We start from the raw sequence: 22,590 nt of genomic DNA on the forward strand, positions 1-22,590 counted from the left end.
GTCCATGTGTGTGCATGCATGTTTGATTGTACATATGTGGTTGTGTACATACATAATCACTTACGTGTATAGAGATTGATGTCAGAAATCATGCCCCATACTACCCTATCTTTCCAATGATGCAGGGTCTGTCACTCAAGCCCAGAGCTCTCCAGCAGGGCTAGTCTTGCTAGCTACTGTATTAGTCAGGGCTCTAGAAAAACAGTACTGATGGATTTATTAGAGTGACTTACAGACTGTGGTCTGTCTATTCCAACATTGACTGGCTCCCAGTTAAAAGTCCAAGAGTTCTATAGTTGCTCAGTCTACAAAGTTTGATGTTTCAGCTGGGTTTCGGTATATGCTGGACTCCCAAGGAAATAGGAATAGGAATGAACTTGGCAGTGGGCATAATGGCAAGTAGGCAAAGAAAGCAAGCTGCCTTCTTCCACATCCTTTATATAAGGTGTCACGACCTTTGCATGGTCCAGATTTAAGGTGGCTCTTCCCACATCAAATGGTCCAATCAGATGTACACAGTCGCTTGGATTTTAGCTGATTCCAGATGTAGTTGACAACCAAGACTAGCCATCATGGTCAGCTTGCTCTGCGGACTCCCCATCTCTGCCGTCTGCAGCTAGCGTTACAGGAGGGCCTCCGCACTCTCCTGGCAGTTCACTTGGGTTCTAGAGACCCAAACTCAAGTCTTCATACTTGCATAGTAGATACTTTAACTCCTGAGTCATTACTGTACCCCTTACTACCCTACTCCCTCTTTAAAAAGTGTGTGTGTGTGTGTGCCTGTACACTGTACTATGTGCATGTCAGAAGACAACTTGTGGGATCTCCTTCCACCATGTTGGTCCTAGGGACTGGACTGTGGTTGTAAGCCTTGGCAGCTGACACTTTTACCTGCTGAGCCATCTAGCTGGGCCTGAATTTGGTGTGTCATATCATCCAGCAAGCTGTGTCTATATCCCATACCTTGGTTACTTGAAAGCGTCACCATGGTTTCACAAGGAAGACTGAATCTCTACAGAATGTTAGACCGTATTCTGTCCACCACCACCAAAGAGAGAAATTCTTCCAATTTTAGCACAGGATCTCCAATGGAAACAGTGCTGAGTTCAGCTGTAAAATTTAAATGTAGTAACCCATCTCAATTTCGTGTTCCATAGGAAATTGACAATCAAAGGCCTTGTCAGAATGAATCACCCTGGTGGCTGTAGTGCCAGCTTTTCACTAGGCAGAATCATTACACTGAATGCTGGGTCTGCTGGTTTCGGAAGCAGAGCTGGCAATTAGGCCCCATCTCAGCAACACTTTGCTTCCTGAGGTGAGAAAGCAAATAGCAGGCCGGCAGAGCACTGTCATTTGGCCTCCTGCTCAGAATGCTTTCCCACAAAATTAGCATAAATCCGTCCATACGTGATTGGGGTGGGTGAGTGGGGTCCTTTCCGTGCGCTATCATTAAATGAAACCACTTTGACCATTTTGGCTAAATCATCTCAGTTTCAAGTCAGATGTGCCCCAAAGTGCCCCTCTCACATTAGTGGTGAACGGGCTGTTCTTTCCAGCCTCATGAATCCGTGTATGGCTTTGGAAGGTAGAAAACTGCATGTCTAGATTTTGCAGCAATGACAAATTGCCACCAAAGCTCTGAAGTTTTTGTTCTTGTTTCTTGTGCTTTTCTTCCCCCTTGACACTGTAAGATACTCAGATGGGCATGCTGCGAAATGTCCATGCTAGTGCAGGGGGGGGAAGGTTGCTTTAGTTGGCAAAATAATGTAGTGGAAGGGTTGTGATGGGGAACCCGGAGCTGCTGCGTTGACTGTGAAGGTATTTAATGTACATTCGCAGCGTGGTCACTAGCATGCTGAGGATACTTGTGTCTGGGATGCTCAGGTTGTGCCCAGTTGTTGGAGAGTTGGCATGCAAGCACATAGCAGTTTGATTGACAGACTAGGCTAGCCTGACTTTGGTCACAGTCAAGATGGATAAGGGCTGTAGGCTCAAGTGAGGTGCTAGAGCTGTCCCTCTCATTAACTGTCCCTTTCTGTTCTGAGGTGAAAAATCCTGATGACTTTACAGATATTTTATAGCATAAGACATAGCTTCGAGCCTCTAGAATATAGAAATGATCAATCTGCTGGTTCCTAGAACATGGAGTATGTATTTGACCTGGGGCAACCTAACCCTTGGGGATATTTACTCTAAGTCGCTCGGATTTGCAGTGTCAGTTGAGAGGACTTCACGTTTGTATTGAGAATGGATTTAACCAAAGGGGAGGGCTTGTGACACTGAGCAACAAGGGTTTGTAGACATAACTGCAGGCAGGAGGGCTTTCCAAGTCACAACTGTCCTAAACACAATCAAAACAAACAACAGAAACCAAAGCTGAAGCCAAACATACTCAGAGATGAGTGTCTCATTCGGTCATCCTCAGAGAAGCTTCCTCCGTAGTAGAAGGAACAAATACAGAGACCCACAACTGGAAAATGAGCAGAGAGTGAGAGACCTTGGAATACTCAGTCCTAACGGGGAAGGATCTACGAGCTCCTTCCAGAGCTCAGCGCACTGTGTAGAAGAGGACCGGAAAGCTTGTAAGAGCCCCTGGTCATGGAAGACATGAAGGAACAAGGTCTTTGGGCACACATGAGCTCACAGGTCCCGTGGCGGCATGCACAGGGCCTGCAGAAGTCCAAGCCTGGTGGGGTCCCAGTGCTGCCATGGGGAAGCAGGTGCAAGCTCCCATTCTCAACCAATAAGCTACCTTTAGCTGATACCTGCTTGCAAATGAAAAGTTTGTTTCTCCGATGTGTCTCACTGGGCCCATAAGTCACTTTCAAGGGTAGCCCTCATGGCCCAGCAGTAAATGGCCAGCTATTCTTACTGGCCTTTTCTTTGTGTCTTATAATTTTTTGAGCTTGAGCTTTTATAGTGTGTGTGTGTGTGTGTGTGTGTGTGTGTGTCTGTCTGTCTGCATTTCTATATTTCTTATACTCTTTATTCTTTTCTTTCTGTTAATTTGTTCTGTTTTATTCTTGTTTGTTTGTTTTTCATTTGTCTTTTTAAGAGAAAGAAAGAAAAAGAAAGGAAGGGAGGGAGGGAGGAAGGAAGGAAGGAAGGAAGGAAGGAAGGAAGGAAGGAAGGAAGAAGATATGGAGTGGGAATGGCGGGGAGGTGGGGAGGATCTAAGAGGAGATGGGAGAAGGGAAACCATGATCAGAGTAGTTATAGGAAAACAGCTCTTTTTAAAAACAAAATAATAAAAACAATTTAGAGCATTCTTCCTTTAAAAAGAGCACTGAATGCCTTGCAGGCTTGCTTTTCTTAGATGCCTAAATTTTCCTCTTTTGTAACGTCTAGCTTGAAGGTTTTGGGGAAAGGGTATGTCGTAGGTGTCCCTGAATGTGACAGTATCTGTCACAGCTGTCTCTGGTCACTAGATGGTACAGTTGAGCTTCTTTTGTCCTGTGCTTTGGAGCTGTAATCAATTTTAACTTTGTAGACACCAAAAGGAGTTTTTAAGTAGATTGTCAAAGACCATTTCCCACACAGTTGCCAGCAAACTGTAAAGGACGAAGTGGGGGGACAAGGTGAACAGCACATGTTGCACCACGATGTGCAGGAGATTTCAAATATAAGACAAGGCAAGGAAAATAGGCATTTTCAGTCTAAAATATCATTAGAGCATGCTGGCGTCTTCATCTTAAAGTAGCAATTGAACCTACATCATCCGTGGCTTCCTAAGTAATAAAGTCGCTGCCAGTTTGCATCAGCCATGTCTCAATCATCTCTCTTGGCTGATAAGTAGTCTGCATTACATTATACAGAGTATCTAGTGTTACTGCAGTGCTTAGAGGTCCTGGATCAGAACTGGAGTTAATTGCTGTAATCCCTTGTGATTGTAAAGTGTGTGTGCACCGTCACCTTAAGATCTGGAGTAGCGTAAGTATCAGCCCAAGTTAGAGCTGACACAAGGACACTTTAACTAATGAAGAAGAAACCCAGTGGCTCGTGGAATACCGTCTCAAGGTGCCACTTTCTATTTTAATTGCTTGCTTTTGAGTGAAAAGTTCTGAAGTCAAGCCAGCAGTCACATATTGCATAGAGAGGGCTATGTGACCACTGTGTTACGTGGGTGGAACACTAACTGAAGAAACGAGGAAGAGAGCTCTCTTCCCAACCCATTCAAAACAACATGGCATTTGGGTTCAGGACACCTGACTTCTCCAGGTAAATGCAAGCTCCTCTGCTTTGTCAGTGACAGGCAGAATGAAGGCTACATCCCACTGCAGATGCAGGAACGAGTTCTTCAGGAAAATACCAGCCCACAGCACGATGCTGTGCTGTGCTGTGCTGCGCTGCGCTGCGCTGCGAGAAAGGGACCATGCTTATAGGGGAAACAAAACTGTGCATTACGAGTATATGTATTTTGTAATATAAATAACACAAATAGGGGAATTTTATTTTAAAAATACTTAGATTTTTTTTTAAAAAAAGATAAGATGTCTTGTAGCCCGCGTGACCCTGAACTTCTCCTCTTGCCTCTGCCTCCTAAGTGCTGCTGTTCCAGCCCTGGAGCGCCGCGTCTGCTCCCTGGAGCAGCATGCCATCTGGTGCTCTCCTGCACCTGCCCTCTGAGCTCCATCCCTGGCCATGAGCTTGTTTCTCTTACAGCAACCATAAGAGGATGCAATTCCATGGTCAGCAAAGCCAGAGCAGAGGATCATCCACCTGTAGTTTATTGTTAACTGCTCACTGAGAGACAGTATGTGTCAGGCCACACTGAGTGTCATCAGCTGCCAGGAATGGGGCACACACCTCTGATCCCAGCCCTTGGGAACTTAGGACAGGACAATCTTGAGCTCTAGGCTGGCCTTGGCTCCATGGTAAGTTTGAGGATAGTCTTATCTTCAAAACAAGACCCATCTCCAAAAACAGTTGCATATGCTCACTGTTGATGTAATTGATTTTTCAAATATTTTCTGTCCACAGTTGATCAGATCTCCTTACCAGATTCCACATTTATAGACACGATTACAATAACTGAAGTTTATATATGGGCTCACTTGCGGGTTTCCATATTCTTCCAGAGCTTGAGAAAAGCCATTGATTTGATTGCATGATGCTGTCCTCAGTCACCTTTGCTCATACTGGCCTTCTTCACAGTGAACGTCTCAGCTACGGTGACTGTGGACACTCTCCATGTGCAAGGGTGCGCATGTGCACACTTAGGTACAAAACATGTATCTGAATTTGAAGTGATTTTTGTCTCCCACATTAGGACCTCTGGGTTTCACATGGATTAAACATTACTGCACTTACGACAAAGGAAGCAAAATGTTCACAATGAGCGTATCGGAAGTGAAAGCCAGTGGGAAGATGGTGAGTGAGTTCTCGCCTTTTCAAATGAACCTTGTGATTTAAGGAATGGGAGTTAAATAAAGTATCACCTGTGATTCCTGTCCCTACTAATGTCACACATTTTTAGTAATTGAAAGTTTTGTTTAAAAAAGTTTAGTGACCTTCATGACATAAAAATGAATGGGCAGTGTTTTTCTTGAACTGGGGCCATCATATATTTAGAAACAGTTACAGATAGGAATCCTTCAGTAGTTGACCCTCCTATATCTCTGGCTTCAGAAACAGGGATCTGTGCTATGGGTTGATTGTCAACTGACAGTGGCTGTGCCCATCTTGGCTCAGGGATGCTGCATCCTGTCCCAGCTAGTCCTCCAACTGCCCCTGTGTGCCCTTGCCTCTAACAGCCTAGGAACTCACATTTCTCAAAGAAACCAATCAAGGCTCATTTACCCCAAAAGTAAGTTTGTTGCTAAATGTGTCTCATGGCTAGCCACCATTATGAGACATAATGCACCTCATTTGATAAAGTGGTACAATCTTCATTACATATAGGGTGTAACTCACTCTGTCCCTCTTCCTTTCTTCCTATCTATCTATCTATCTATCTATCTATCTATCTATCTATCTATCTATCTATCTATCCATCAATCCATGCATTATTTATCTACCTATCTATCATCGATTTATCTATCTATCCATCTATCATCTATCTACCTACCTACCTATCATCTATCTGTCTATCTATCTATCTATCTATCTATCTATCTATCTATCTATCTATCTATCTATCTATCATCTCTCCACCTATCTATTTGTTAACTTACTTACGTGGGCAATGACTGATCTTGTGAATTAGCTAATTTGGTCATGCGCTAAGATCTAACTCTGGAGGTAGATTTTTTTTTTCCAAAAATAATTTGTTCCAATCTTATTTTAACAGATGAGAATGTTGCTTCTAGAAAGTAAATGAGTCACCTAGGCAGGTTGTAATGTAGGGCAAGGCAGTGGCAAATCATGAAAGCTAGAAACATTAAGATATATTAGCTGAAACTTATTGTGCTCAGGCATCCATCAGAGCCTAATAACTCAAAGTGAAGGACAGATGCAAAAGAAATGGGAACATACCAGATCAAAAGGCTGTGGATAGCAGCGCCTGCAGAGTTCTTAAGTCGCAATTCACATGGAGCTATGACTCACTTAGAGTAGTGATTGCCAGAAATTCAACTTGTGTGACAGTTGGGGTTTTAATAATGCAAACAGACCAATCAAAATGCTGATAACAAATCTGTGAGGTTTGCAGCCAAGCAGGGTTAACAGACTTTGGGCTAAACTTCCCCCTAATGTAGCTAGGCATCTCCCGTGTAGAAGAGAACTCCTGAGAGGAGGCGCTGTTCTTCGAGCAGCATGACCACTGTGAACTCCATTGTTCTGGAAGCTCTTGGGGGACTTGGATCTGTTGTGTAGCCTCCAGTATAAAAATACATACCCATAGCAGTAACCTCTTACCACCTGGGGAATTTTATGTTTATTTTATTATAGGGATTTTGATGGAGACATAGGACAGGATCCTAACACATGCACTGAACATGCAACTCTAGTGATCAGTGACTGTATGTCATGTCTGTCTGTATCCTAAGAGTGCATGCACTGTCAGCATCTGTTGCCATCAGAGTAAATGTGCCTCAAAGCACCGGAACTCCTGGCATAGATTTCTTCTAAATAAAACAAGTGAGGATAAATAATGAATGGCTTCGGATGTCGTCAACGAGCGGGGACATTAAAAAACAGAGGAAGTTAAACCTTTATGCAACCTTTTGGCAGCTCTGTATCAGTGTGCTTCAGTTCTCTCCCTTGTGTTAGTAACTCTGTACCTTTCTTTTTTCAGAATGGCCTCGTTACTAGCTCCCCTGAGATGTTTAAATTAAAGTCATGTATCCGACGAAAGACAGATTCCATAGACAAGCGCTTCTGCTTTGACATAGAAGTGGTCGAAAGGTTTGAGCATTGCTTTCCACTTTGTAGTTTTTATTTCTAAGTTCAGACCAGCACAGCATGGAACAATAGAGTGTTTGCAAGGAAGATATCAGCACGTTTACTTCACTCCTTCACGTATTTATTCAATGCCTTTCCATTGTGTGATTTTTAAAAAAAGCGGCGTGAGACCTTATGCTGGGAAAAAGTCACATCAAAGAACCTGGAGAGTTTAATTAATTGGCATACTGGAGTAGAGGGTGGAGCAGCCTGGGCCCCAGCAAAGGGGAGAAGCCCACAGCATTGTTCGCTGGCTTCAGAACAAGCATTTCACCATCATTAGAAGCCTGATGGTCCTGTTACGAAGGAATAAGAAGACTCCAGAGGGAATACCACAGACTCCACAGCCAGCCAAGTTCAGTGCCCCTAGAGACCCGCTGTGTGCATGGCGCTGTTACAGTTCCACATATTCTCGTTACAGTGACATAAGCTCTGTGGTTTTGTCATTCTATCCCTAAAACGGGAAAATACGTCTACACCTCCAGGGTTCCCTGAGGGCTAATGAGATGATAAAGTGTTCTTACAAACACAGACCCCAGGACACAATATAAGCAAACACTGACTGTCGGTACTTATTGCGTCATTGGTACTTTGACTTAAAACTCTTCAGCAAGGTTCCGCACAACGATGCACATCTTTAATCCAAGCGCTCGAGACGTGAGGCAGGAGGATCACAAGTTTGAAATATACCTTGTGTACATAGAACTTGTCCCAGATGAACAAAATAAATTTAATCACATCAGGTTATCTGGGCCCTTATATACATTTTTCCTTTCTTGTCATTCTAATGAGATATTTTCATATCTACAGAAAAAAGATGAATGACTTGTTATCAGGTTTTCTATTTTTAATAATTTTGTAATAGTAATGAAAAATTCCCAGTGTTTGCAGATCCTCACAATTTTCAGATTGACTACATCAATTCTTTTATATGAAATTTTATATAAAATTTTACATTATCCTCACATCTTTTATGTGGTGCCTTCTTTTATATGGAAATACATTTTTAAGTAACTATTTCAGAGTGGCTGCATAGAAGAGATTTGGGGACGCATGTTAGTGAGACAGCCTGGTTGTGTAAGCTGGGTTGGCCTCGGCCTCGCAAGTGCAGACACGTGCACACACTACTTGAGCATCATCTTCAGGGAATTCATTTTAACAGTGCAATTATGAAGCAGAGAAACACTGAGCATTTAATCATTGGTTTGTTATGAGCTGAGGTTTCATCTCACATCGTTGGTAATGACTAGCTGGTCTCAAGTTAGGGGCGTGAACTTAATCACTCTCCTGCTGAATTTCAGGTGGCTATGAAAATCAGTGGATATGCGTTTCCATTTTTTTTTCTTTTTTTACATTTCTGGAGAAATTCTTTGAACTAACTTCTTACACATTCATGACTTATCTGTCATCATTTAAATTTAAAGTGTGTATGCATGTGTTTGTTCATGAGTGTATGCGTGCATGTGTATGCATAAGTGCATGTATGTGTATGTTTCTCTGCATGTATGCATATATGGATATATCTGTGTATACCTATGAAATGTATGTATACATGCATACATGTACATGTATGTGTGTGAGTGTGTGTATTTTATGTGTGAGTGTGTAAAGTGACTTTTCTGAAAGACATCCGTAGAAAAAGTTTTCTAGTTTTCTGTTTCTACTTTTCTTCATTGCTTTTGACCTTTTACATATTTTTTCTTTTCCAAATTATGACTTTGTAACTATCAAGGACTTGAGAATTTACAAATGCTGAAGGGCACAGTAGAATGAATTTCACATCTCCAGTGTCTGTCTGTCCATAGGCATGGCATCATTACACTGCAGGCTTTCTCTGAAGCTAACCGGAAACTCTGGCTAGAGGCCATGGATGGAAAAGAACCGGTAAGTCAGTGATATCACCTCTTATTTGCGGTTCACTCGAAACTCACAGATTCCCTCTACCTGTGCTTTCTGGGTGTGCATAATAGAACTGAGAACTTTAGAGCAACAGGTCAGAGGACAACCATTTGTCCTGCTTTCCTGGTGTCAACTCAGCCATTGGCATGCAATCCCACTTGTAATTTGTTTTTCAGGGAGATTTCTAAGACAAATGTGCAATCCTGAAGTTGGTTTATAATATTTACAATCATTCATTTGGCTGTATTTCTTGCATCATGTTATTGGGTTACTAGTAAGAATATGTGTGGAGTCATCTTCTGGTCCAGGCCATTTTTTAAAAATGACAGCTTAGCAAAGCTTTGGTGGGAGATATCCACATTTGGTGCATATTCTTATTTTAATAGTCATTTTGGTGTCTGTGTGGTAATTTACTCACAAACACCAGGGGCATTTATGTAAGAAAGAGGTCTTTAAGCCATTTGCTTTCTTAGTGAACACTATTCCTGGGTCTGTAGAGCGAGAGCATGTAGAATAAACACTATGTCCCATCACTAGAGAAGATTCTGTTGATGGCAGAGAACCCAAGCGATGGTGCTAACACAGCGTGCTCTGAGCCCTCGCTCTAACCCTGTTCCAGGCCATGACCACATGAGCCAAGGCACTGGGAGTGCACTTTAGCTTAAAGTTTGTCTAAGCATACAAGAATCATACTGAATGATAGAAGATCTGGCTCTCCGTTGGGTGTTTTTCATTTCTACTGTATTGCATTTTACAGTGTCAATCAAAAATCAAGAATGTCAATCAGCATGTTTAAATGTTTAAACTTTTCACAAATGGTTAAGAAGTCTTGACCTAGAGTAGATGCCAGGAAGGGTTGCTATCTCAGCAATGTGATCAAGACTGTGGCCATGGAAAACAGAACCCATGCCGCTCCTGTGAGAAAGTAATACAGCTGGGTGAATCCCATGTAAGCGGCCCTTCCAGAAGAAGAGGCCTTCAGCGTGAGTCAGAGTGTGAAGGGCAGAGTGTAGCCCAGGCTGGGCCAGCAAGGACGGAACCATACATAGTAGGGGGTGGCTGGAGCAGCTGGACAGGTTGCACCCTGGAAACAGTTGCTGGACCTTGAGTCAAGGCCCACGGTTTCTCTTTCAGTGTAAGCATCACCTTGCCAATCTTAGGTATGGACCATTAACCCTGGTAACTAACTGGCATCCTTTGTTTTCTAGATTTACACGCTGCCTGCCATAATTAGCAAGAAAGAAGAAAGTAAGTCCCTTTTCTCTCCTTCCTTGAAAAGTTTTGCACGAACATTCCTTAGATTTTGACTTAACTAAGATTTTTAAAGGAACAGAAACTTAATCAGAAATAAGTTTTGCTACATTCTGACTTGCCCTGCAGAGTAAGCCACAAATAAAGCCAGTTATATTTTCTGGGAGAGAAACAAGAAAGCAACAGAAAGAGCTTGTTGATTCTGAACCTTCTGACCCAGGCTAGTGCCGTCCTTGGCTGAGTCCATTCCCTCAGGCACAACCAGAAGGAAAGGCTCTTTTTTTTTTTTTTTGAAAGGCTCTTAACTCTTAATTCCACTGAGAACCATGAAAAAACCACCAGGAAGAACTGGATGGCCCTAAACAAGGCTGTAGTAGAAGTGCTCAGAGTAGAGTGAGGCTGTGGTGTGCTGTGGAGCTGGGAGACCTTCCACACACGGAGCAAACACTTGTTCGCCATGCTATAAATGAAGCTGTGTAAGTCAGCAGAAAAGGACAGTTTGCTCATTCCTAAGACAAAGATCCACATGAAAAACAAAGTAACAACAGCCCCACAAAGAACTGGGCCAGGATATTGAGTCTGCAAATATTTTTGTGGTTATGTGACATAATACATTCCTTTTGAGATTATAAGATATGGCTAATTAATTGATTTTAAGGTTAGGGGTCGTAGCTGTCATTAGTATTAAGCAGATATCCAGTTAAAATGAAAATGAAACTCGTCCTCAAACCTCACTAGTAGTTCTGCATGATCTAGCCATCTGAACTCATTTTTCAGAAAAACAAGTTACCTTTCTTGACAGACTGGTCCTCTCTCAACACCTCCATCTTGGTCTTTAATAAAGAAAAAGTGAAGTCATGAGTCCCGGGTTTTCTCTGGTGCTGTCTGGAGATGGCATGTTTTGTGTGGTGGTTTTCACCCCTGGATCTAGATGGAGTAGCAGTTCTGAAGGCAGAGGCATTTCATTCACATCCTCCTGTGTGGTCTGGTCTGCATTATCGTATTGTGCACCTGCTTTATTTCTGGGACGGATGAAAGGGATCCATTTCAGTAGATGTTTACTCTGGCTACAGTTCTGTCTAGTTGTGTGGGGTGTAGTTCCTGAACAGCTTTAGCATGTGACCATCGTCTGGGTGACTTTCTCTCTGTACACTTTGGGCTGTGGTCTTCCTAGTGTAAAACCGATATTAGTCTTTCGATTCATACTCTAACCAGTTACCATGTGGTTAGATATTCCTCCTAAGCTTCATATTGCATGCATAGTTTATCATTAGAACTCCACAGGTGTCCTAGGTAACTTGGTCCATCGTGACATTCTCCCATGGGAACAGAACTATGTTTGATCAGAAGTCAAAGTTTCATTCCCACCGAAGGGAGTTCTAACTCACATGTGTTGCATAAGTTTAACAGGTAAAGGGAGCCAACTCTCCATCCTTCGGGAAGATGAGAAAGGTCCTGAGGGCAACATGAGTACCAATAAATTTGCTCACGTCTCTCTTTTTTTTCTCTGAAAATGCATATGGTATGATGTTTGATATCTGTATCTTTTTAATAGGAAATGCCAGATTAAAAATGTAAATGAGAGATTAAAGACAAGCGCTGCTTTGTCCTGGCAGCCTTTGGGAGATGCAGTAAGACCACCGAGGTTACATCTGGCCAGTCCTGCTGGGTTTAAAATCAGTAGGAAGTTGAAAGAACAAGGACTGTTGCTTGTTAGCTGCCAACAGCTGCTCTTTCCCTCATTTGCTGTTGGAATTCTCTTAAGATGAATAGCTTTTGTCCTGCTGAACATTCTCATGGAAACTTCAGTTGGATTTCAATATAGCCCTGAACAGTTTCCAACAGAGAGAAAATGCTTACACTTAACTTTTGATTGACTAAATTAGCTTTATTAGGTTAGAGGTCTTCAGGCCAAGTGGCATTAATACTATAGGGTTTCAGTGTCTGGGAATTTGATGGCAGTTGGATTCTGAATACTCCTCTGGTCTTCCCTAAAACAAGGAAAAGTAAGGGTGGGGCATGGGAGGTCTCAGCGAAGAAGCCACCACAGAAGTTGCTGGCTCAACATGGTACAGAAAGGGGGAGGAAAGAAATAGCACTTGGCTGCTCCTCTTGGCCACCTGTTCTGAAGCAAACATTCAGAATGCCATGTTTCTACCGTGTAGGATGAGCTGCCGTTCTTCTTACACCACACTGAGAGTACTTTCTCTTCCACTGGATGAGAGTTAGCAGAAACACTCGGTCTCTGTTTGTGTAATTGTGGGTACCCATTTGCCACGCATGCCGTGCAGGGTAGAGCACAACCATGGTGTTGGTCTTACCTCTGCTTTAATAGTGAGAAGGCCTCCTGTTTGCCACCAAGCACACCAGGCTACCTAGCCCCCAGGCTTACAGGAGTCGCCCCCCTGTGGCTCCCATCTTGCTGTTGAGTGCTAGGATAACAGGTACATGCTCCCACGTCTAACCCCCTGTGGTTCTGGAGTCCAGGTCTCCCCACTGTGGCTCACATCTTGCTGTCCAGTGCTAGGATAACAGGTACATGCTCCCACGTCTAACCCCCTGTGGTTCCTGAGTCCAGGTCTCCCCACTGTGGCTCACATCTTGCTGTCCAGTGCTAGGATAACAGGTACATGCTCCCACGTCTAACCCCCTGTGGTTCCTGAGTCCAGGTCTCCCCGCTGTGGCTCCCATGTTGCTGTCCAGTGCTAGGATAACAGGTACATGCTCCCACGTCTAACCCCCTGTGGTTCCTGAGTCCAGGTCTCCCCGCTGTGGCTCACATCTTGCTGTCCAGTGCTAGGATAACAGGTACATGCTCCCACGTCTAACCCCCTGTGGTTCCTGAGTCCAGGTCTCCCCGCTGTGGCTCCCATGTTGCTGTCCAGTGCTAGGATAACAGGTACATGCTCCCACGTCTAACCCTCTGTGGTTCTGGAGTCCAGACTTCACGCTTGCACGGCAAGTGCTCCACTTGCTGCCGTCCCCCAGCTCACGCACACCCTTTTAATGGTGGTATTTCCCTTATTAATAAACCTTTCCCTGGTGATCTCTTTTGAAATTAAGAGATCCTTTTCTCCAGCTATTAAAAGCAGCAACACTACTTTAGTTGCATTTTACTTAGGATGAATGAAAGCAATATAATAACCCTCTCAGGGCTTTAGAAAATTGCTCATTTTGCATCACATGAATTCCTCAAAATTGACACTCTCTGAGCGTCATTGTAACTGTACCTTCCAACAGGTCAACTGGAGGCAGAGTGTGTAAACCGCACCACAGCAGAGAACGCGGGCTCTGGAGTGGAGCTTTGTTGAATAGACCTTTGGGCTGTGAACTGACAAGAGATGATTTTTGGAATCATTAGGGCCTTATTTTTCTCTTTAAGGATACTAATGTTGTTAAGCTGAATTTATTTTCTGGAGTCTGTGTTGCCACAGCAAAAATTCCTTAAATTTCACATAATTAAGTAAGATCTGGACAGGACATGGTTTGGTGACAGCCGACGCTTGCAGTAGCACAGGATCTTGCTGGTCCACAGTGCGTGTCCACGCAAGTCCTCTACTCTGACACTCGAGTTCCAGAGTAGCCTCCTTTTGGATCATTCTGATCTTACGCCAGGGGCAAGAGAAAATGGCAGCTTCATCTGGGAAGTGACATAGGATCACTTCCATTCCTTCTCATTGGATAGCACTGATCACATGACCACAATCACTCTTCAAGATGCTAAGAAACAGTGTCTTCCTTTGTGAAGAGCAGGGCAGTAGATATATATAAAAAGCAGCCACAGTGTACACAGTCTGTTCAGCCCAGTGAAACACTGCATTTGATCATTGTGATTTACTGAGGTATAATAAACCCACGGGGACATTTTTTAACGCCTGATTTTTCTTTTCAGCAGCCTCTTAAGCTCACAAGGCTTTATTGCTGTGTGTCTGAGCTATGTCAGTCTGAAGAAACAAGTCATTGCTCTGGCCCTAAATTGCTTTTATTATTAAGTAATATGATATGCCTTTTTAAAAATGGCACTACTGATTGACAGTCTTTCAAGCTATAATTGCTTCAGACATAACCAAAGAATAAAGAAGCCTGGTCCACAGAGCATACATACATACATACATACACACATACACATATACATACACACATGCTTATACACATATACATACACACATACACACATATATACACACATACATACACACACATACACACATACATACACACATACACACACATACACACATACATACACACATACACACATACATACATACACACATAATACACGCACATACATACACACATACATACACACATACATACACACACATACACACATACATACACACATACATACATACACACATACATGCGCACATACATATATACATATACACCATACATACATGCACACACGCATAGTGGTTTACACTATACTACACTCAGCAGCAGTTGTGAGCACAGAGCCAACGCCCACAGCTCCTAATCTGTGTAGCTTCCCAAATGCTACTTTAACTCATTCTTTAGCAGTCCTATAAGGAAGAGACTACTATATTTAGTTTGTAAAAGAAGAAACAGAGATAAAACCGTGCCATGTAGCAAACATGTTCTCTTTTTCCACTTTGATAGTCATGTGTTGCACTTTTGTGTCATGGTGGGTGGGGCCTAAGGCTGATGTCTGGAATCATCCTCCCTGGCTTCCACATGGTTCACTGACTCCTGACTTGGTCAAATCCAGAGCTCACCAGCAAGGCTGGTCTCCCTAACCAGCTTAGTCTGGGCATCCTCCGTGTCTGTCTTCTGAGGTTGCAATTACAGGTGGGCCACAAGGTCCATCCAGTGTTTCTTCTCTTCTCCAGGTGTTCTGCTTACCTGGCAACACTGTAACTCCTGAGCGTCTCCTCATTTCTAGTACCATAGTTTTTATGTGGAAGAGTAAACATTGCCTTCCTCTTCAGCAGGTTTTGTTGTTGCTGTTAGTTTCTGCTCTAACTGTGTAGCCTGAGCTAGTCTTAAACTCTGTGCCCTCCACTGGCAGCCTCTTGAGTGCTGGGATGGCAGGTGTGTCTACTGAGTGCCACTTCTCACATTTTAGGGGTGGAGAGTCTCATTCATAGAAGTCAGGGGGCATGCTCCAGGGCCTAGCTCGTCACACCAGAGCCAGGAGGAGCCAGTGGCTTTGCCAGGCTCCAGTCAATGCTGGCTACCATCTCAGCTCCATGGAACCAACTCTTTGAGGCAAAGTGCACACAACCAAAGGCAACGGACGAATTCCTGGTTGTTGTCTCCACACTCTGAACTGATTAATAATCATGCATTAACCGGCAGGGAGGAAACTAGGCCAGGATCCATGAAACAGTTCAGGAGCCAGAGACTGACCTTGTAGACAGATTCTGCACAAGGCTCCTGCTCTCGGTGTATTAGAACAGACCAGCGCATTGTTTCCAGCTATCTCAATCTGCCTCTGAGAGATAACCTGTCTTTTGCTTATTTTACTCAAAATGAATGTGCAAAATCAATTCCATTTTACACCACACTAATTTCTATGTGTTAGAGGACAGTCTTATTGAAAACACTTGAAGAAGCATTCTTCTTGCCCAGTTTTATTGACAAGCTGAACAATGTACTCAGTTACCCAGCATTTTAAAATTAACCACAATTTTAGGATTGGAAGGTTTTCAATTTCATTGGTTTGAATTATTCTCATTTATTATTTTGGTATGTTAAAAATGCTTATTTACCATCTGATGGAAATTATTACAATATATGACTTCTCAAGTGTTTCCTCTGGATGTTACTTGGACTTTTTAAAGGTTTCCTTTATGTAATTAATTTAATTTACTTTTAACCCCACAACTTAAAATACTAAAGCAAATTTACTTATTGCAATATTGATTGAGTTCATGAGCGAAAAAATGAGGGAGAGGGTGGGTGGGGACAACAACAGCTGAATGTTAGTAAACGTGTGCGCCATGACCCTTGTGTGGAGGTCAGAGGACACTTGCAAGAGTTGAATCTCTGCCTCTTCCTGTGGGTCTCAGGGATCAAATTCAGGTCACGATATTCAGCAACAAGGGCCTTTACATAGTGAACTATCTCACCAACCCAAAGACTGATTTTAAAATAGTCTAGCAGAGAATGAAAATCATTTGCTATTTTCTGCTTCAGGACCAGAGATTGGGGAACTAATAGCACATGGACTGAGCTTGTCAGAGCTGTTCTGAATGTAAAGCATGTACTTACATGATGCTGGGCTTGAGATCGAGACACCACAGCAAAGAAAAGCGGAGCTTGCAGCAACCTGATGAGCTCTGTTAGAGACTCGGGGTGTTGCCGTGGCCACAGGGAAACAGTAACTACAGGAAAGGCTGCACTATCGCTTTCCATTCACCATAAGAATTTATCGAGCTGTGAGATACTGCCTGTAGGGAAAATGAAGGGTTTCAACACGGCAGAGTGGCCCATGCTTCTATGCAGAGTGTTCTGTGCTTCCTTGATGAAGTGACTGAGTCTCCCTTTTGTTTAAAGTCTTTGATAAACTCAGTGGGAAACTCCATGAAGGCACAGAGCCAGCTGAAGGGGAAAGGCAAGTTCCGCATCAGATCTTAACTAGGATGTCTCTCACTTGCAGTGTACTTAAATGAAGCAGGGTTCAACTTCGTGAGAAAATGCATTCAAGCTGTGGAGACGAGAGGTGAGTGTGCGGACAGGCACGTGATTCCTCCCGAATGTCTTGCTCGAACCTCTCGCTTGGAAAGGAAAGTGAGCTCTGGGCCATCAACCCAAAAGCAGTTCTGTGCATGATATAAATTTAAGCTATGTGAATATATAGCTAGCTATAATAATTTCAACCAATTATACTTTCTTTTTAAAAATTTATTTTATTTTCTATGTTTATGTGAGTGATGTATGTATGTATGTATGTACTGTGTGCACGTCAGCTCCTAAAACAGGAAGAAGAAAACATCAGATTCCCTGAAACTGAAGTTACAAAAGATTGTAAGCCATTATGTGCGTGCAGGGAACTTCAGTTAAGAGCCAGTGCTCTTAACCACTGAACCTTCTTTCCAGTCCCTACACTACTTCTTTCATAGCTCTTCAAATATGTTACCATTTACTTCCATTTGACATACAAAATACTATCTATTGTTTCCAGTTTTTTTCATTGTTTCCTTTCTAACACTAACGTCAGATCTCAGGAAGATTGTACTCATCATCTATGGGCCTTGCATTCTTTTTCATGGCCATCTCATTCTTGGCACGCTTCGGCCTTAGCTGTGTCCATGAATCATGGCCTGTTGAAACCGCCTCCAGGTTCAGGCTGCACACTCTCACTCTAAGACTCTTGCTTAAAGAAAAAATCCTACTGTGATTCAGTTCCTTGAATTTGCATTCAGAATTGTCCTATACTTGTAAGATTTCAAGAGTGCGGCAGAATCCTTAGATTCCTTCAGTCCGCTCCCCCGCCTTTGAAATAACCCTGTAAGTGACAGAGGATATAAATGCAGAGAACTCTGACTGCTCTCCTATCGTCAATGCATTTCTGTATTCAAAGAATAGTAGGTGGGTAGTTTGACTTCAAAGATCTCAAAAGACTTTAAACCTCTGTTCAGTGCCTGCTCTGCTACTTCTGTGGAGGGCGGGCGTTTCCAGGGCAGGATGACTAAGATTCCTCAGCAAAATTAGGTAAGAAGCTGTCAGATTCTGCGTAGGCAAATGCCTCAGATTTTTAGATTCTGTGCTTGAAAAATTTTTTAAGCCATATTCACTTGTGATTTTCCTCCCTCAGGTATCACCATTTTAGGCCTGTACCGAATAGGAGGTGTGAACTCCAAGGTCCAGAAACTTATGAATACCACATTTTGTAAGTTTTAGCAGAGACAAGGGTGCCATGGATTTGCGATATGTGTACAGGTGATCCAGCACAGTTTTCTCTGAAACATAGACAATTTGCTATCTTTCTTAATTCTTACATCATATTGAGTGTTAAGTTCTAAAAGTTTGTGGGGTTGTTGCCACCTTAACACAAGACCCTGGATGTAAGAATCCATATTTTCCCACTCTGCTAAATCTTCAGTACTTTTATTCTGTTTCAGTGTTAAGCTGTAACAGATGAGGTGGCATTTCTGTGAGGTTGGACTCTTTCAAGTGCCTCTTCTTAGCGAATGTTGCAGAAATATGCATAGCATTGCAGGAATGTGCATAGTGTTGCAGGGATGTGCATAGTGTTGCAGGAATGTGCATAGTGTTGCAAGAATGTGCATAGCATCACAGGAATGTGAGTAATGTTGCAGGGATGTGCACAGTGTTGCAGGGATGTGCATAGCATTGCAGGAATGTGCATAGTGTTGCAGAAATATGCGTGGTTATATAGACATCCCCTATATTTCTAGACTGTTTCCTGGTTTGGAATCCCAGCTCTACCACTTAAAATCTTTCTGTCTTGGAATTGCTTAGCTTTCTGTGTCTCTGCCTCCTCCCTTTTAAACTAAGGGTGATAATACTGCCTGCTTGCTCAGATACGTGAGGATCAAGTCAATCTTGGCCCACTCCAAGCACTTAGAAGCATGCCCCAGTTCTGTCGGCCATTAACAAGAAATTGCTTTGAGAGACACCAGTGCTATCTTTCTTACCTTTGAGGGCAAGAAACAGTGGGCTATCAACCAGATCACAAAAGTGGCCCTCCTATGGCGAACTCTAATGGAGCCCTAAGATGTGAATGCCCCTCCCTTTGACCTATTGAGTTGGTATGAATTCCCATCATGGCACAGGTAATATTTTGAATTGTAGTTTAAACATTTCAAATTTTATTCTTTCCAGCTCCCAAGTCCCCTCCTGATATGGACATTGATATTGAGCTGTGGGACAATAAGACCATAACGAGTGGACTGAAAAACTACCTCAGGTGAGGAAGGGTTAGTACCGGGATTCTGGCCATGACTTCTTGGGAAGTAACCACAGGTTGCATGGAATCTCTGTACTTGGACTTCACTCCCCAGGTCACAGCCTTTCTTAAAAGGAAGCAATACTGCTGGCATCCACACATTCTGGAACTACTACATGCTTTTTCCAGTAGTAACATTAAAGCTGCAATACTTTGTGAGTCCTAAGTTAGTCTTTTTGTTTCCTTATATATCTGGAGTTTTGTGTATGTTTTTAAATATATCAAAATGAGGGTTTTTTTTAAAGTTACAGCACCTATTTTTGTTTGTTTCTTTTTGTTTTTGAGACAGAAGATCATGTGTAGCCCCAACTGAGAATGGCCTTGATGCAGCTATCTCTACCTCATGAGTGTTAGGACTGCATGTACACACTCTGGAACTGGGCCGTGTGGTAGTAGGGAAGCATTCAGGGTGTCGTCCATGCTACACAAGCATTCTACTGTCATGGAGTGTTTTGATTAAACTCAGACACTCCTGAGGTAGCCAATAAATTTTTTTTTTGAGTCAGAGAGTGGAGCTAACTACTAGTTTATCAAAATTAGGCATAGAGGTTTTAGAGAGACACAGGAAGTAGAAGGGTGGGGCTTAGAAAGATTCGTGACCCTTTTAGATCAAGGAAGGAGAGAGAAAAAAGGTCACTGGTCACTTCTTCACTGTTTCTCTGATCAATCAAGTTTTTACCCTGATATTTGGCTCCCGAGTTTTTACTAATAAAGATTAATTAGATAGACACTTCATTGGAGCCTAACACAGGGTACCATTGTAGCAAGCTTTCTTGTCACGCTTTCTTTGAGCCCCAACCCACAAATAATGACATGGAGACTTCTTTAGGCTAGCTCTTATAACTTAAATTAATCTCGTTCTAATAATCTACATTCTACCACGTGGCTTTTTTTAACCTCGTCTCCCTTTCTGTACATCTGAGCTTTTCCAAGTCTGCTGGTGACTTCCCCACCTCTCTTCTTCCCAGAGTTCTCTCCTTTTCTTCCCGGAAATCCCACCAGTCTTCTCCTGCCTGGCCATTCGCCATTCAGCTCTTTATCAACCCATTCACAGTGACATCTTCACACAATGTAACACATATTCTACAGCACTCTACCAGCCAAGCTACGGCCTCAGTGTAGTCTCTTTTCACATAGCTGTGGCGGGAGTATTTAGAGACAATGGATATCCGCATTTTAGCACTGTCTGGTTCCCTTCTAGGACCTTATCAGACTACCAACAAGACAAGTATTTTGTTAGTCCTTGCTTCAACTTTCATTGGCAAAAAACAATCACGGGGTTTTTAAAGAAGACTTCAAAATGTGGGAAGACTGAAGTTTCTATGGTTCTAGAAATTAACTTCTTCTCTCTTACAGGTGTCTTGCGGAACCACTGATGACTTACAAATTGCACAAGGACTTCATCATTGCTGTCAGTAAGTATGCTTTCACCTAAAGCATCTGAATGAGGAAGTTTTAGCGTCGGTTACTTAAACACCGAAGTTTAAATCTCTTTGGCTTTCTTTCACATAGTGCTTAAAAATATTGCCAATATGATATTTAACAGCTTTCACTGTGGTTTGAAAGCCAATAAAAATTACACAGTAAACTAAATATTTTGTCCTCTAGTAAGACAAACTATGACCACCATCTTTATCTGTCCCCAAATCCATTGTTATTGAGGTGACAGTGTGATATGATTAGAAAAAGCTGTAAGAAGTTCTAATTTCGGATTTGAGTGACTAAACACATTTTCTCTGAGAGAAAAGTTTTAAAATTTTACTAACATGGTTAGCCTTCATGACTTTGTGTGCACCGTGTGAAAAACTCTGAAGTCCAGAGGATATTGGGATCCTTTGGAATTGGAGTTACAGGCAGTTGTGTGCTTTCTGATATGCATGATAAGGACCATTAACCTCAGAACCATTGTCCAGCCCAATGACAGCAACTGTACAGTTACAAACATGCTTAGAAATGTATGTAACAAGTTATGTCAGTATGCACACTTACATACTATATTCCTAAACCTGAAAAACCAGTCAAATATTATAAGTCAGCACAAATTCTTCAGTTAATTCCCTTATCCCTGACATTACTTGTTATAGCACAGATTCATGTCATTTCTTTATGTCATTGACTGCCTTAATGCTAATTAGTGGATTTAATTGGAAGTCGGAGTTGGGGCCTGGAAGACCGTAAGTATGAGACCTGAGAAGTTAGTAATATATACTTTACAGCTCTTACAGCCAGAGTGCCAGCTTGGCATCTGATCCATGAACATAATGTGAACTGGAGTGACCTGCACATGCAGCAATGAGTCGGCATTTCGCTGTTGGAAGTGTATGAGATATGACTTCAATTGAGGAGTATTATTCGTTCTTTACAGTCCAAGAAAAACAAACCAATTAGTTCCCCTCTTTTGCTTCCAGACGCTGATGCCCCAGAAGCACAGTCTTCCAATGAAAGTGTCAGGACACATGAGTGACTTGGTTTTAAATTCAGCAATCATGACTGACCACATACTAACACCACGCTTTTCTAAGTTTTCTCCTGATTGCTCTCCATTTGACATGGTCTTCATATGAACTCATCTTTGCAAAAATGAATAGGACCCAATGAATATTATCTTGTTTTGTTGATGAGCCAGTCAGGACCTAGAGTAGGTGAATGACTTGTCCAAGACACGAGTGTGCAATAAGAGCCAGAACTATAAGCTCGGTAGATTTTTGTTGTTCAAATACAAGCTTTTGGTGGGAGATTTTCTTTACTTCCAACTTTGGAACTCATTATTGAGTATGGTCTCAGGCAAGGATTCACACAGTAAGTTGGGTTGTTGAATGGCTATGAACTAATAAGTATGATGTTAATACTTATTAATAAGTCCTTTCGCTGATTCAGTAAGGGAAGCATTGCTGGAACTCTAGGAGACAGTAGAGAACTAACTGGAAAAGAGGATTAGGCTGTGCCAAGGAACTGGGAAGCAGCACAATGATATTTTTCTCTTCATTTCTTTTTTTTTTTAAATTTAGTTGTTGAGTTGAGTGGTTGGGTTGGTAAATGGGGTTTTGTTGTTTTTGAGACAGGGTCTCACACTGTAGCAATCTAATTTGGTAGCCCACCCTGGCCTTGAACTTGTGGCC

General features: G+C 42.5%; 1 protein-coding gene across 1 annotated transcript in view; it reads left to right on the forward strand.

The window, feature by feature from the left end:
* Arhgap42 (Rho GTPase activating protein 42) overlaps positions 1–22,590 on the forward strand; it is a 216,040-nt gene that overhangs the window by 174,984 nt on the left and 18,466 nt on the right. Inside the window, exons 9-16 of the mRNA XM_075966834.1 lie at positions 5,270–5,370; positions 7,235–7,344; positions 9,186–9,264; positions 10,488–10,527; positions 17,159–17,221; positions 18,317–18,391; positions 19,348–19,432; positions 20,828–20,886. Of these exons, the coding sequence (XP_075822949.1) occupies positions 5,270–5,370; positions 7,235–7,344; positions 9,186–9,264; positions 10,488–10,527; positions 17,159–17,221; positions 18,317–18,391; positions 19,348–19,432; positions 20,828–20,886 (612 nt within the window). The remainder of the gene's footprint in view (positions 1–5,269; positions 5,371–7,234; positions 7,345–9,185; positions 9,265–10,487; positions 10,528–17,158; positions 17,222–18,316; positions 18,392–19,347; positions 19,433–20,827; positions 20,887–22,590) is intronic.

This window comes from Microtus pennsylvanicus, chromosome 3, assembly GCF_037038515.1.
Source record: "Microtus pennsylvanicus isolate mMicPen1 chromosome 3, mMicPen1.hap1, whole genome shotgun sequence".
NCBI classification, from domain to species: domain Eukaryota; kingdom Metazoa; phylum Chordata; class Mammalia; order Rodentia; family Cricetidae; genus Microtus; species Microtus pennsylvanicus.